Source organism: Mobula hypostoma, chromosome 14, assembly GCF_963921235.1.
Source record: "Mobula hypostoma chromosome 14, sMobHyp1.1, whole genome shotgun sequence".
Classification (NCBI taxonomy): Eukaryota; Metazoa; Chordata; class Chondrichthyes; order Myliobatiformes; family Myliobatidae; genus Mobula; species Mobula hypostoma.
In genome coordinates this window covers 46,521,038-46,537,662 of record NC_086110.1, presented here as the reverse complement: position 1 = coordinate 46,537,662, position 16,625 = coordinate 46,521,038, and the positions used below count along the sequence as shown (strand labels likewise).

The window sequence follows — 16,625 nt, the reverse complement described above, 5'->3', positions numbered from 1 at the left end:
AGTGGCTTTGGTCCTGCATAACAGGCCATTCGGGTCAGGAAAGAAAGAGTTCTCAGTGACCACAGGGGACCGGTCTGTGCAGTGAGATCTGCCCCAGAGTGCTGAATCAAGGCAAAATACTGCAGCTGCTGAAAACCTGAAATAAACACAGAAAACATGGAAATACTCAGTAAGTCGGGTAGTATCTATGGAGAGTGAAATAGAATTATTATTTCAACCTGTTGACCTTTCATCCTCCTTTGAAAGTTTATCGTGTTGAAATCTTAATTCTGCTTCTGCACAAGGTTTTCACTGTAAGCTAAAGGAATGGTGTAACCGGCTGTCAGGAAAATATCTCTCCCTTTGCTAAAGGATATATTTGCATTTTCATTCAAGTTCAAGTTTATTGTCACAGGCAAATATATGCAGGGTATAAATGCATTGAAAATGAGCTAATTGCAGCAGCAGCACAGTACAAAAAAAAGCAAACTTAAATTAACATAATTTACAAGTCCTCTTCTTCTTGTAGTCAAACAAAGTCAAAGTTAAAGTAAATCCTTTTATCGAATTATGTATATTTACCAAATACTACCTCAGATTCATTTTCTTTTTTTTTGGCATGTGCCTGGCCTGCATGCATGCGTGTCCGTGCGTGCGTCCGTGATGGTGGATTTTTCATGGCTTTTTACAAGGCGCAGAGCAAGAGAGAGACTGTGTGGTACGCCACTCCTCACACAGACACCTTTCGCAGTATTTTCTCTTTGTTTGTACGAGGTCGAGTTGCGATCTCGACACTCAACCTGGCACGGATGGAAAGCGTACTCGGGTGCAGACCCGACTAGTTTCGAACTCGGGAACCTCCGCTCCCGGGTCCGGCGCCGATGTCGTTGTGCCACCAGCCGGCCCTTAGATTCATTTGCTTGTAGGCATTTACAGGAAAATAAATAAATACAATAAAATTTATGAAAAGCTATACATAACCAAAGACTGACAAACAATGTGCAAAAGAAAGCAAGTTGTACCAATAAAAAAGAATTAACACTGAGAGCATGAGTTACTGAGTCCGCCTGTAAATTGTGGAATCAGTTCAGAACTGTGGTGAGTGAAGTTATCCCACAGTCCAGGAAGTTGATGGTTGCAGGGTAATAACTGTTCCTAAACCTGATGATGTGGGATTTAAGTCTTCTGTACCGTCTGCCCGATGGCAGTAGTGAGAAGAGAGCAAGGCCTATAGTCCTGATTGACAAACTGTGGAACCTGGCCTCTGTACCTCCCTCTGCAATTAGATCCTCGACTTCCTAACTGGAAGACCCCAATCTGTGCAGATTGGTATTAATAACTCCTCCTCGCTGACGATCAACACCGGTACACCTCGGGGATGTGTGCTTAGCCCACTGATCTACTCTGTCTATACCCTTGACTGTGTGGTTAGTCATAGCTCAAATGCCATCTGTAAATTTGCTGATGATGCACCCATGGTTGGTAGAATCTCAGATGGAGACGAGAGGGCAAACAGGAGTGAGATATACCAGCTAATTGAGTGGTGTCACAGCAACAAATTTGCACTGAACGTCAGTAAGACCAAAGAGCTGATTGTGGACTTCAGGAAGGGTAGGATGAGAGAACGTGAACCAATCCTCATAGAGGGATCAGAAGTGGAGAGAGTGAGTAATTTCAAGATCCTGGGTGTCAAAATCTCTGAGGATCTACCCTGGTCCCAACATTTCAATGCAACTATAGAGAAGGCAAGACAGCAGCTATATTTCATTAGGAGTTTGAGGAGATTTGGTAGGTTACTGAAAACGCTCAAAAACCTTTGCAGATGCACAGTGGAGAGCATCCCGACAGGCTGCATCGCTGTCTGGTATGGGGGGGCGTGGTACCTACTATGCAGGATCGAAGGAAGGTATAGAAAGTTGTAAAATTAGTCAGCTCCATCTTGGGTAGTATCTGTATCTCCCTCTGTAGCATCCAAAACACCTTCAAGGAGCAGTGTCTCAGAAAGGTGGTGTCCATTATTAAGGACCTCCATCACCCAGGATATGCCCTTTTCTCACTGTTACCATCGGGCAGGAGACACAGAAGCCTGAAGGTACGCACTCAGCAATTCAAGAACAGCTTCGTCCCCTCTGCCATCCAATTCCTAAATGGACATTGAACCCATGGACATCACCTCACTTGTATCTGTTTTGCACTATTTGTAATTTAACTATATGTTCTTAATATACATAATTAACTTAGCAGCAGCAGTACAAGGGTCTTTGATGAAGGATGGTATTTTCTTGTGGAGATGCTCCTTGTAAATGAGCTCAATGGTAGGGAGGGCACTTCCTGGGCTGTATCTTCCACTTTCTGAAAACTTTTCCATTCCCGGACATTGGTGTTTCCATACCAGGCCATGACGTAATGTGTTAGGATGCTCACTGCTGTGCATCTGTAAAAGTTTGGTGAAGTTGTCGTGACATGCCAAATCTACACAAACTTCTTATAAAGTAGAGGTGTTGAAAACTAAAAATGGTGGGAAAGATTTCCTGTGAAAATGTTGCAGTTCATACAATATAACAAGTCCTTCTAGAACCATCTCCAATTTACAAAGTGCTTTAACTTAAGGACACCCCCACTGCTATTAAGCTGTATCATACACTTGGTTGATCGTTATTCAGTAATCATGAGCTCAGGCTTGATGGAGAACTGTATTTCAGCTTGCAAGTTTGATCTCAAACCATCTTCAATCCAGGAAGCAGTAGAGGAAGCACACCAGTAGATATGATCTCAGGATACAACCCATTGAAATCAGCATTAAACGAGAAGTAGATAGGTAAGCAGTAGAAATAACACAGAGTTAGAACACATATAGGCTAGCTATTACATATGGTAGGCACACATTTAAGAGAAATGAGTGACTTTGGACCTGTGGTCCCCAACGTTTTCTACCACTGGACATTGCTAACCTCAAGCCTGTGGTAGACGAATTGATGTTTGTTGGTATACCACAGTTAAGAAGTTCTTCCTGATTATTTTGCAACTTTCATGAGCATAGGACAATCAAAATCACTTTAAACCAGCTCTGCTTTTCTCCCTACTTGATCTTTGCTTAAACAAACTCTCTTCTAAGTCAATCTGAACCCTCCCCAGTAGCTGGAATGCTACTTTTGTGGTCACGAATGTTGCATTCGAGCTCGAGCGAGAGTGCAGAGACCAGCCCTGCAGGAAATTCAACTGAACTTTATTGATCGCTCTCCTTGAACGGTATGTGAATTCCTCCCATGTGGGAGTGGCTAACTGACTGACATAGGAAATGCCCTATTAACTGCCACAACAACTAATGGACCTGCCCACAAAGAAATTAGTCCAGTGTTCTTGCAGTGCAACCCATTCCCGTGTTCAGATCACACATTCCCCAGGAATGTTTCTGGTGCTCCAAGAATCAGAAACTTTTTCTCCTGCATTTGCTTGCTGGCCACCATACATTTGTCTACGCTATCAAATAAACACATGGTTTGTGATTCAGTATTCCTCCCTCTATGATATTTAATAATTCTGTTACTTCTCCCACTTTTGGAACAGTAGATCCAAGGGTAGATAGTCTGTAGTATGAGAACATGCTACGTTCTAATGTTAAAAATTTACTTTGGAGTTTAGTTTGATTGGATCAGTTTTTCAACATTTAAGCACTTTTTGTATAATAACCTGAATCCGTCTATTTTTAGATTGTTCGGTCTAAAGGATATTATCCACTCAAACTGCAGCCATCCTCACAAGCTTGTCCTCAACGTGAACCACACGTGGCCTGCGTTTGCAAACCCTGCAGTCCTGCTGCTACTTTATTACACTGTAGCATCACTTCTGAAGCTGAAGAGAAAAACACCAGGCACCACAGTAAGTGTAAATTGAGCTGTCCGCTAGCATTGTGCTTTAAAATTCAAGTAGTAAGAGCTGAACATCAATATTTTTTAGTCTTTGCTAGTTTGGCATAAATTGTATAGTATTACTGTCTCTTGTCATTTTTCTTCCCTTATGAATGATTGCAATTACCTCTGTAAAACGCAAAAAATCCAGAATAAAAAATATATGCCAAATTAGATTTCATCAACCTTAATAAAGAGGGCAGTGCTTGAACAACTTAAAAAAGATGGTTGTCTTTTTTCACCAATTTTGTCTGCAACAAGTGATATCCTCACTTGCAGACTCCAGTCAGTTCAAATTGACAACAGCATCTTCTCCACAGTTTCCACCAGTACAGGAGCACCACAAGGCTGTGAGCTTAGCCCCCTGCTCTACTCGCTTTATACTTATAACTGTCGCCAGCTGGTGGCGCAGTGGCATCAGCGCCGGACTTCGGAGTGAGGGCCCCCGAGTTCGAATCCAAGTTGGGCCACCCCCGAGCACGTTTCCCATCTGTGCCAGGTTGAGTGTCGAGCTAGCCACTCGGCCTTGTAAAGAACAAGGGTCGAGTCAGGAACGTTCATATCGTGACCCGGTAAATCCGAAAGGAGACCAATCCTGACACTACACGCCAGACAAGAATGGCTGACTGTCTGGTGCGACACGCTAGGCAGGGACTTATAAATGTGAGGCTAAGCACAGTTCTAGTGCCATATTTAAGTTTGCTGACAACACTACTGTCGTAGGCCAAATCAAAAGTGGTGACGAATCAGCATATAGGAGGAGACTGAAAATCTTGGTGAGTGGTGCCAGGACAACAATGTCTCACTCAATGTCGGCAAGACCAAGGAGCTAGTTATTGACTTCAAGGAAAGAAAACCAGAGGTCCATGAGCTATTCTTCCCCGGAGGACTGGAGGTGGAGAGGGTCGGCAACTTTTAAGTTTGTCACTGTTATCATTTCAGAGGGTCTGTCCTCGGCCCAGCATATAAGTGCAATTACGAAGAAAGCATGATAGTGCTTCTACTTCCTTAGAAGTTTGCAAAGATTTGGCATGACATCTGAAACTTTGACAAACTTCTCTAGATGTCAGGTGGAGAGTATATTGGCTGGTTGCATCATGGGCTGGTATAGAAACAGCATTGCCCTTGTGTGGGAAGTCCTACAAGAAGTAGTGGGTACAGCCCAGTTCATCATGGGTAAAGCCCTACCCATCACTGAGGATGTCTATGTAGAGCGCTGTCACAGAAAAGCTGCATCCATCATCAGGGACCTCCCACCACCCAGGCCACGCTCTCCTCAGTGTTGCCATCAGGGAGAAGGTACAGGAGCCTCAGGACCCACACCACCAGGTTCAGGAACAGTTATTACCCCTCAGCCATCAGGCTCCTGGACCAGTGGAGATAACTTCATTCATCTCATCACTGAACTGTTCCCACAACCTAAGGACTCCTCATCTCATGTTCTTGATATTTATTGCTGATTTATTTATTATTATTATTTCTTTTTTGACTTTTGTATTTGCACATTGGCCATTTGTCTTGTTGGGTGTGGTCCTTCATTGATTCTATTGTGTTTCTTGGATTTACTGAGTATGCCCGCAAAAAAACAAATCTCAGGATGTATACGGCCGCATATACATAATAAATTTACTTTTAACTTTGAACAAAGATTCCAGTGGATTTTGTATGGGATTAAAAATGGAGAATTGCTAACTAAGTACCCTCACACTCTAACTGGAGCAAAGTCCTTTAATTCTGGTGTGGTGTATCAATTACGTTTGTCTGTAAATTGTGACACAATTGTTTTGAGTGTCATATCAGGTACTTTTCACTTAAAGAAGACTTGGCTTTATATGGTGCCTTTCCGTATGTCTCATGATGCTTCACAACCCATGAAATACAAGCTGGATCATCCTCCGTCCAGCTGCACCTCATGTTCCCCTCTTGTAGTTTCCGCACCAGTATGGTTAACCTCCTTGAGGTCTCGCCACTGAAGTCCTTCTGCAGTGATTCTAAATTATTAGGAAGTATATTTAAAAAATTGAAAAATATAGGAGCTTTTTATTCTATTTTAAAATTTAAAGATTTCTTTAAAAAGCCTGTGAACATATTTAACTGGTGTATATTCAAAATTAATGCAGTATTAGCATTTTTAAGAGGAGATGGAAGTTGATAGATAGATACTTTATTGATCCCGAAGGAAATTGCAGTGTCACAGTAGCATTATAAGTGTACAGATATAAATATTACAAATGTTTGTAGAAGAGAAGTAGAAAGAATAAAAAAAAGTTACCATAAACAGTCTAACAGTGGAGGTGGGGGGGGGGTCATCACTTCCCCAGCTAGAGGTTGACTCATTATAGAGCCTAGTGGTGGAGGGTAAGAATTAGCTTTGATTATCTTCCTAATGAAGGTCAACAACCCTTCTCAATGAATGGGATCGCATTCAATATAACAGCCACAAGGTGTATAAGGTTGAGGGACCAGATAGGGAATGTATTTGGCCCTTTAGTTTCATACCATTTAGAACCACCACTTCAGTCAGTCAGATTGCTCTGTGCTTCTGAAGTCTAGTCAGTGTTGTAATGTAGAAAACACCGCAGTCAGTTTGCGTACAGCAAACATAATGAATTTGATGAAATGATGTTTTATTTTTGGTGGTTTTGAGTGAAAGCTAACTATTGGCCTGGAGTAATCACCTGCATTTTCAGCTGGGCCTTGTGGAAAAGCAGCATTTCATTCATTCTGTGTTAATTCTCTTTTTTACTGATAGATTAGATTCTGTAATATGTTTGGAAAACAATGTGATAATTATCAATGTGCATGAGCAGCTGGTGTGAACAACCTGCTTTTGTTTAATTTCAGAAGGATATAATGCAGAAAAATGACGAAGAAGTTGAACTAGTGGATTTGGAGCGTTGGTCAATGAAACGGAATGAAACTGAAAATGAAGCTAAAGTAAGCGATGCTGTTGCTCAACAAAACTGCTCTTAGTGGATTAGATCCCTTAACCTCCCACATTCATTGGTTAATAGCCACAACTAAATACATAAAAGAGTTAAAACTGAACATTATGCAGTTTGTTTCTCTGACCAGTTCCTCAGCTGTTCGTTTCTTAACTGCTTATCACAAATAGGGAATCATTACACAGCTAATCCCCAATACTGCATATCTGTGCATAGAAATTAGAATTAAGATGGAATGTTTGAACCATTGCCCATAAAATATCTAGCAGATGCTAATATGATAGTTTTTAGCCTATGTAAAAAAACTGAGTAATAAGACTGAGGTTTGAAAAACAAAAATAGTAATGTTTAAAGTTGAAGGCCTGTTGTTAGCACTTTCTGTTTATGCTTTGGGTGCAACACAGTATTTAACTGGTGAGATTGGATGTGAAGGAACCTCAGGACCACCTCTGATTTGTGTATAAACAGGTGCTTTTGACTGGTCATTGACCTGACGTGTAGACTCTGTTTGAATACACAAGGGTTTTTGCAGATGCTGAAAGCCTTGAGCAACACCCACAAAATACTGGAGGAACCCAACTAGTCAGGCAGCAGCTATGGAGGGGAATTAAATAGCCGGAGTTTTGGGCCAAGAAACTTCAACAGAACTGGAAAGGAAGGGGGCAGAAGCCAGAATAAGGTGGGGGAAGGGAAGAAGCACAAGCTTACCTGTGGTAGGTGAGACCAGGTGAAGGGGGAGGTGGGTGGTTGGGGAGTGGGGATGATGTAAGAAGCTGGGAGGGATGTATATTCTCCTCCATAGATGCTGCCTGACCTGCTGATTTCTTCCAGCATTTTGCGAGCGTTGCGCAAGCTGTTTCTCTCCCGTTGGAAGCTGCCCGACCTCTTGCCAGCAATTTCTAATTTAATCCCTGATATCTGGCATTTTGTTCCTTTACGATGTGGGAAGTGCTAATCTGTGCTTGGTGCCTGGTCTAACTCCCTGTCTGTGGCCGGAAGCCAAACATTATGAGAAATGTAATCACTGTAATAGCTTCTGTTAAGAGGTATACACACTCGAGTATTGTGCAGTACAGAGTTACTCAGCTTCACTGATTCCTGAAGTATGTTGTTTCTGGTGATTTCTAGCTAATGTTGCAACACGGTGAAGGAGACAACTACACTGTACATGTCATCAGTGGATCACAGCAACCAAATGCAGTTGACTCCTGTAAGTTAGAATTTGATTTAAAGCATGGATGAATCTGACATAATTATTGTGGGTAATAGGCATGTTAATTAAAAAATAGCAATCGAGAGGAATAATGTGCTTATGTTTTCAGCTAGACGTACATGTATTTCGGTGAACGTTGTGCTTCTTGAGTTTATAACAGGTATGTAGGGATTTGGATTCAACATGATTTAAACAGAACCATGCGAGCTTCAAAAGACGGAATTGTGCCCTGTACAACAGTCGATCTCCAGCCAGCAGAGAAGCTCTGTGGGCAGCCTCTCTCCATGATGGCAAACCCACGTTGCAAATACAGAAACATAAACAAAGCTGAAGGGTATGAAAACATCTTCAACCAGAAACGCAAAGTAAATCAACTTGTGCCTCCTTTTTGAGACCCCCGTCATCACAGACTTGCACCAAAACTCACAGAAACAGTCAAGAGAATTAGATTCTTAAAGTGCACTGAAGCCAGGTAACATCCTGGATGTAACCCACAAACCCTTGTCTTTGAACATGTCACGTTTCCTTCTCATGTTGTTTTAATGTAGCTGCAATACGGACATTTACCAAGGCCACCAGCCCAAAAGTGGGAAATTACCCAGGCATGTCCATACAAATTAAGATTTGCTTACAGTTTAAATCCCAGATCAGGGTTTTGGGATATAATGTCAGACCTGTCCTTTTAACACAGAGTTATTTACTAGTTCGGATGGTAGGATATTACCTAGAATTACACTGCTTAACAGGGTCCCAGAGTTCTCCGTGGGTTACCACTAAAGTAAGGCTGAGAGCCCTGACCATCTGTAGTATAGACGCATTGTGGGTGATGGAATGAACTATTTTATAAGATGAATATTTATAGATAAATCTGAAAAATTTTAAACAATTTCAAGGTGCCTGCAAGAAATCAACCCCGAGATAGTATATGGTGATGTATGGTGCAGTTTGATAATAAACTTACCTTGACCTGGAAAGTAGATTTTATTGGGGCATGAATGATCTTTCCAATGATACTTTACCGGCACTTAAATACTCCGGAATATCGAGAAATAGCCAAGTGGTACCAAATGGATTTCAGCTGAACTTACTCATTTGCACACAGTGCAATGATTTGTACTTGTACTGTCAGCGGTTTATTTATTTAAGATCATTAGCATTGACTGTATGTTGTTTAGTTGGTGCACTCCTTGTACGTGACCTGTTCACTGGAATGGTAAGTGGTTGCTGGAAAACAGTTTCTAAGTGGAGTGCAGCCTTGTCTCCCTGGCCTTTGGTCATATTACAGCAAACCCATTATTCATGAACAAAGCAGTGTGGCCAATACAGCTGAGCCCCACAGCTCCAGTGACCTGTGTTCACTTCTGACCACTGCTAAATCTGTGTCTTCCTGTGACTGAATGTCCTTCCCGAACACATGCAGGTTGGACAATATACGCTATTACATGTGTTTAAGTAAGTGGTCGAATCCGAGGTGAGTTGGTGGGAATATGGGGGAATAAAATCTAGTTATTTATCTACTTGTTCATTTATTTATTTACAGATACAGTGCGGAATAGGCCCTTCCGGCTTTTGGGGAGCCACGCTGCCCAGCAACCCCCGATTACCCTAATTTAACCCTAACCTAGTCACAGGATAATTTACAATGACCAATTAACCTACCCAGTAGGTCTTGGATGAAGTTGAAGGATTAATATAATTGCTTGATGGTTGGCAAGGATTTGGTGGCTAAGGACCTCTCTCCATTCTTGTACACTGTGTTCATGGGGGCAGCACAATAGTGTAGTGGTTAGAACACTGCTTTACGGTTCCAGCGACCCGGGTTCAATTCCGCCACTGCCTGAAGGAGTTTGTATGTTCTCCCTGTGACGGTGTGGGTTTCCTCTGCCTGCTTTGGTTTCCTCCCACAGTCCAGTTGACATTCCAATACCAGTTGGAAGATTAATTGCTCATTGTAAATTGTCCCGTGATTAGGCTGGCATTACATCAGGGTTTGCTAAGCGGTGTAGATCAAGGGGCTGAAAGGGCCTACTCCGCGTTGTATCTCGATCAATTAAAAAGAATAAAATAAACTGATACATTTTAATAAAATGTGAAAGCGTAGGGCTGAGTCTATTAAAAGTGTTAATGATTAACATCATGCTTTTTGGAAATGCTGCTAGTCACTGGCTCATTCTATGTCGAGCAGAAATATTCTTTGTTGCTTATGGATGGTAGTTAAATAAAGATTTACCTGTTCTTTTTGTTTGTTCTCTGCAGTAGACCACACTACCACACTTGCACCTAGAAGCTCTCTTTCACCACTCCATGGCCTTGGGCACGTGATCATGCAGCAAAGCTATATCTGCACACTCATCATTATGATGGTGAGGACTGTTTGGTGTTTTCTGATATTTTAATTGCAATTTGCTTATTTAACAGGATGCTAATGATGCTTATAATATTGAAAAGTAACTAATCTACTGCTGACTGATTCCACTCCCCTCGTCTTTCACTTCCACCCTGTCAGCTGCTCTCCCATTTCCTCAGCCTGATTTCCTTCTGGTCTGGTGTGTCACTAACCTCTGCAGGTTAATCCCCAGGCCATAACGTATTTCATTCAGTTTTATAAGCTGTCTATTTCTTGCCAAGTATACTTTAACCAATGAAGAAGAGCTTTGTTTAAAGACGTTCAATCAGATGTAAAGAAAGTTACTGTATTTAGAGACGTATTGCTACAGTAAAACTTTCATATCCTCGGTTCTGAAATCCCAATGGATCGGGATCAGTCTCACTCAGAAATATTTGCTCCCTTCCTACTAATTGGGCCTCCTGTTCTCAGGCTCCCTTCCCACTCACCCATGCTGCGTTTCCAGATAATTTTTCCTAATCACTACTCTCTCTTTCAACTCACAAAACCCTAGTTCCCACATTACTTTTTAATTTGCTGGTTCATTGAATATAAAGTCTCAAACATTTCATTTGTTTAAATCACTGCCCATAAAAGAAATGACAAAACTACCATGGCAGTCACCAATATTTTGAACACAAGGAGCACATTGTCCGTCTGTTTACTATACAAGAATTATTGTTTGGTTTTGTTCTGATTTTCTAACTTCAGAGACTGATTCCATGACCTCTACAAAAAAGAGGCAGTGGACTTCGAGTGAAAAGTGTCTGTGGAGTGTCTTGTGGTAGCAGTCTGAGCCCCTCAGGTCTGACCGTGGTTCCAGCTGTGTGCGTGAAGTCCTGGTGACCCATGAGGTGCCTATCGGACAGAATAGCTTCTGTTTTCAGTCTGAAGCTTTGGCACAAGCTGGAGGTAGTCTCCATGTATTGTGGTGTGCACGTGGTACCGTTGGGCTGCCCATTTCCTTTGGTAACTCCATGAGCTTTTTGCTGGGTTTTATCAGCCTGCTGTCTCCCCCTGTCAGGCTGGTTTGCACTCCACTCCCCTCCCCCTCCCACACTTGTGGTGGTTGTAATGTGAGCATTATTAAAAGTAAGTTAATACTAATTAGGAATGGGGGGGGTCTACTTCCGTTCTCTTTACTTCGGGTCTGCTCTGTATATAGTGTGCCCGTCATGCGGTACGGGTTGTAAAAGCCTCTGTATATACATCACGGTTTTGGAGTTCGAGATAAAGTTGTTTCTTTAGCATGAAGTTGTCGAGTGTGCCTTTTTCAAAGTAGAAGTTACTACATATTTTTGGCGACGAGGTGAACTGGTTTTGTGAACGTACTGGCATGTTTTTCAAACGGGAGCATCGCGTTTCAGATGGCGACGTTTGGAAATATCGGTGAATTTCTGGAAGGAAATGAGGACTGGCCGGAGTATGAGGAAAGGTTGGGACACTTTTTCTGTGCAAACGGAATTACTAAGGAGGCTAAGAAGCACTTTATTCTCCTCAGTGTGTGTGGGGCAAAGACTTACAAGCTAATAAGGAATTTAGCCACACCGCGGAAACTGGGGGATATTCCATATGACGAACTGGTCAAGCTCGTGGGGAACCACTACAATCTGAAACCTTCTGTGATGGTCCAACGGTGTAAGTTTCACAGCTGTTTCAGGAAGCCAGGTCAGTCTGTGGCCAATTTCGTGGCCGAGCTTCGGCAGCTGTCGGAGCATTGTGATTTCGGAGCGGTGTTGGAAGACATGTTCCGTGATAGATTGGTATGCCGCATTAATAATGACAACATACAACACCACCTGTTCGGGGAAACCCCAACACTGACTTTCAAGAAAGCCTTAGAGATTGCCCAAGGCATGGAGATGGCTGCTAATAATGTCAAGAATATCCAGAAAGGACATGGGGGGTCGCAGTCGGCGGCAGTGCACCAAGTCAGGAGGGAGACTGGTAAACAGGCAAAGCGGGTGGAATGTTTCCGGTGTGGAGGGACGCACTATACAAATGATTGCAAATACAAAGACACTGTCTGCCATACTTGTAGCAAAAAGGGATATTTAGCTAAAAGATACAGAAGTTCAAAGGGTAAGATTAAGCCTGGGCGGGGGAAAGCTCGACAGGCTCAGGCAGCCACACACCACCTAGAAGAAGCAGATGAAGAGGCAGCGTGTGCTTACAACATGTTTGGAGTGGAAACAGATGAGGAACCACCTGAACCATATTATGCCACAGTCACTGTCAGGGGAAAGGATGTTAAGTTTGAGATTGATTCAGGGGCTACTGCATCGGTCATTAGTGAAGAGACCTACAGGAGGACATGGGGGTCCAACCTGCCTCCCATTAGACCATCAAAGCTCAAACTTAGGACCTATACTGGCAGCCCATACCTCATTTAGGGGTGTTATACGTGGACATTTCAGCTGGGGGTCAGAAGGCTGAAGCCAGGTTAGTGATAGCTAAGGGCAGGGGGCCCAGTCTTTTGGGTCGCAATTGGCTTCGCAAAATCCGGCTAATCTGGCATGAAATTAAGTATGCACAGATGACGGAGGACATTCTACAGCGGTACAGTGATGTTTTCAGGGACGAGCTGGGAACACTGAAGGGCGTGACAGTGGAACTCCATGTCGACCCTGAGGCCACGCCATGTTTTTTTAAGCCCAGGCCGGTGCCCTAAGCCATGAAAGGCAAAGTTGAGGAGGAGCTGGAACATTTACAGAGGCTGGGCATTATTGAGCCCGTCCAGTTTTCAAGGTGGGTGACTCCCATTGTTCCAGTTTTGAAGGCAGACAAAACGGTGAGGATATGTGGGGATTATAAGCTTACGGTGAATCAGGTCTCTCGGCTGGAGGAGCACCCATTGCCACGGGTGGATGACCTGTTTGCGACCCTGTCAGGGGGTAAGCTGTTCACAAAGCTAAACATGAGCCATGCCTACCAACAGATGCTGCTCGACGAGGATTCAAAGCGGTATGTTACCATTAATACGCACAAGGGATTATTCAAGTACAATCGCCTGGTGTTTGGAGTGTCGTCCAGCCCTGCCATTTTCCAAAGGACAATGGTCACTTTGCTGCAGGGGATTCCGCACGTAACAGTGTACCTTGATGATATTTTGATCACGGGGGCTACGGAGGTGGAGCATCTGGCTAATGTAGAACGGGTGCTGTAGAGGCTCTCAGATGCAGGGCTGTGATTGAAATGCGGAAAATGTGTGTTCCTGGCATCAAGTGTCACCTATCTGGGACACAAAATCACAGGTGAGGGGCTTTGTCCTGTGGAGGACAAAGTGAGAGCTATTAAGGAGGCCCCCAAGCCCTAAGATCGTCACGGAACTCAGATCATTTTTGGGCATGGTGAATTATTATGGCAAGTTTCTTCCTGACCTCTCAAAGGTTTTGACCCCACTGTATAAGTTGCTTCACAATGACACTAAGTGGCAGTGGGGTGAAGAGCAGGAGAAAGCTTTCAAGGAAGTGAAAGAACTCCTCCACTCAGCGAAGCTGCTTGTTCACTATGACCCAGACAAGGAGATCACCCTTGCATGCGATGCCTTGCCCTATGGAGTCGGGGCAGTTCTCTCACATGTAATGGAGGACCGTTCAGAGAAGCCTATTGGTTTTGCTTCACGTACCCTGACAGCTGCTGAGAAGGGAGATTCACAGCTAGACAAAGAAGGTCTGGCCATTGTTTTTGCAGTCAAACACTTTCATCAGTACCTTTATGGACACGTATTTACAACTTATACGGACCATAAACCACTGATGAGCCTGTTCAGTAAGACTAGATGCATTCCACCGCTAGCCTCAGCCAGGATACAGTGTTGGGCTCTTACATTGTCAGCCTTCCAGTACACTATAGTGTACAGAGCGGGTGGGGACAATGCAAATGCTGATGCACTGAGTCGACTACCTTTACCTGAGACACCTGTTACTCCATATGTGCCTCCAGAGACTGTGTTTTCATTGGAGAGGCTGTTAGAGACACCTGTAAAGGTGACCCAGATCAGGCAGTGGACAGAGAGGGACCCAGTCCTGTCCCAAATCAAGACTTCTCTTTTGCAAGGTTGGCCCAGAGTCGTGGAAGGAGAGGAACTGAGGCTTTATGCCAAATGCAAGACAGAACTCTGTCAGCAGGATGGCTGCATATTCTGGGGGGTGAGGGTCATTGTGCCTCCCCCTGGCCGTTCACAGATTATGGAGGAAATTCATGAGGCTCACCCAGGAGTGTCTCGAATGAAAAGCCTTGCAAGATCCTATGTTTGGTGGCCAGGAATGGATCAGGATTTGGAGAACAAGGTAAAATCATGCATGCAATGTCAGACTAATCAGAATATGCCATCACCAGCTCCTTTGCACCCATGGGAGTGGCCAGGCCACCCCTGGTCTAGGCTACATTTGGACTTTGCTGGCCCTTTTATGGGGCAGATGTTTCTTGTAATGGTAGATGTGAATTCTAAATGGATCGAAGCTCACATCATGAGCAACATCACAGCCCCTTCAACCATAGACAAACTCAGGCAAGTGTTTGCGGTCCACAGGTTGCCTGACACTCTGGTCACTGATAATGGCCCGACGTTCACCAGTGAGTTCATGCAGCAGAATGGCATTCATCACATTCGGACGGCCCCTTTCCACCCAGCCTCCAATGGTTGGGCTGAGCGGGCTGTTCAGACAGTGGAGGAAGGCCTGAAGTGGATGACAGGTGACTCTCTTAGCATTCGGCTTTCACGTTTCCTGTTTAAATACTGCCTCACGTCACAGACTATGACTGCCCGCACTCCAGCAGAGATGCTGATGGGGCGTAGGACCAAGTCAAGATTGGACCAGCTGCGCCCGGACATGAAGGCGAAAGTGGAGAGAAAGCAGGAAAAGCAGAAGGAGGGACATGATCAACATGCGCGAGAGAGGCAGTTAAAACCGGATGACAATGTCTATGTGAGAAACAATCAGCAATGGCTGCCTGGGGTTATTCTTAAGCAGAGTGGTCCCGTCTCCTATGTTGTTAAGCTGACAGATGGGCGTGTTTTCTGCAGACATCAGGACCATATGTGCCTGCGTCATGATACCGGCTCAGAGGCGGACAGTTCCATGGAGTTTCCATTTCTGAGTCAGACTATGGGGGAAGCATGTCCGCCAGTGACTTTACCAGAGGGCGAGATGCTGGCAGAGGGGTCGGGGTCCCCTGAAGAGGATGGACATTCTCATGCAGACACACAGACCCCTCTCATGCCCCCAACACCAGACCTACCTAAAACACCATCACCAGCGGTGCCTGCTGGGTCACCGGGGGTAGTGCGTAGATCACAGCACACTCTTAAACCTCCTGACAGACTGAATCTTTGACAGGACAGTTCTTTTTTGTTGTTGTTAGATTGAATGTTGAATCTGTCATGTTTTCCATTTGTTTTGTGTTGATAAACTGTTGCTGCGATACTAGTATAAGTTTTCACGGGTACGCAAGTTAATAACACCACAGTTTTTATTTCCTAGTTTTTACATTTGGGGAATGTTGGATTTTAAAGGGGGTGGAGTGTTGTAATGTGAGCATTATTAAAAGTAAGTTAATATTAATTAGGATAATGGGGGGTTTTACTTCCATTCTTTTTACTTCTGGTGGGCTTTGTATTTAGGGTCCCTGCCATGCTGTACGGGTTGTAAAACGCCTCTGTATGTACATAACAGTTTTGAAGTTTGGGATAAAGTTGTTTCTTTGGCATGAAGTTGTCGAGTGTAAGTTACTGCAGTGGTGGGTGACCCTAGCCTGCTCTCGTTGGTGTCTGGGACAGCACTCTGGATCAAGTTTTTCTTGATCACTTGGAAGGGTTGCTTTTAAAAGGCAAGTTATGTTCACGTCTTCAACACCTGAAATACCAGGGACAAATGTCCAAAGAGACAAATGTTTCAGAATGGAGCAATTGCAGTTTTACAGTAAGAGTTTGTAAGGTGAGAGAGGAATATATTAGGGGAGCATAAAAGCAAAAGAGAGGTCATCTAATAGAGCTAAAGCTAGTAGCAAGTTGGAGGATAATTTTAAAAAAGTCATAAAGAGAGAAAAGATGGAATATGAAGGTAAGCTCACCAGTAATATCAAAGAGAATACCAAAAGTTTTTATAGATATATAAAGAGTAAAAGACAGGCAAGGGTGAATATTAGACTGTTGGAAAATGATGCTGAAGAGATCGTAACGGGGGGACAAA

At 43.7% G+C, this 16,625-nt stretch overlaps 1 protein-coding gene across 5 annotated transcripts in view; it reads left to right on the top strand.

Moving 5' to 3' along the window:
* piezo1 (piezo type mechanosensitive ion channel component 1 (Er blood group)) overlaps positions 1-16,625 on the top strand; it is a 312,347-nt gene that overhangs the window by 193,002 nt on the left and 102,720 nt on the right. For all 5 annotated transcript variants that reach the window (XM_063067069.1, XM_063067071.1, XM_063067068.1 and 2 more), the window contains exons 8-11: positions 3,690-3,858; positions 6,732-6,824; positions 7,961-8,042; positions 10,302-10,408. In XM_063067069.1, coding sequence (XP_062923139.1) covers positions 3,690-3,858; positions 6,732-6,824; positions 7,961-8,042; positions 10,302-10,408 — 451 coding nt within the window. The remainder of the gene's footprint in view (positions 1-3,689; positions 3,859-6,731; positions 6,825-7,960; positions 8,043-10,301; positions 10,409-16,625) is intronic.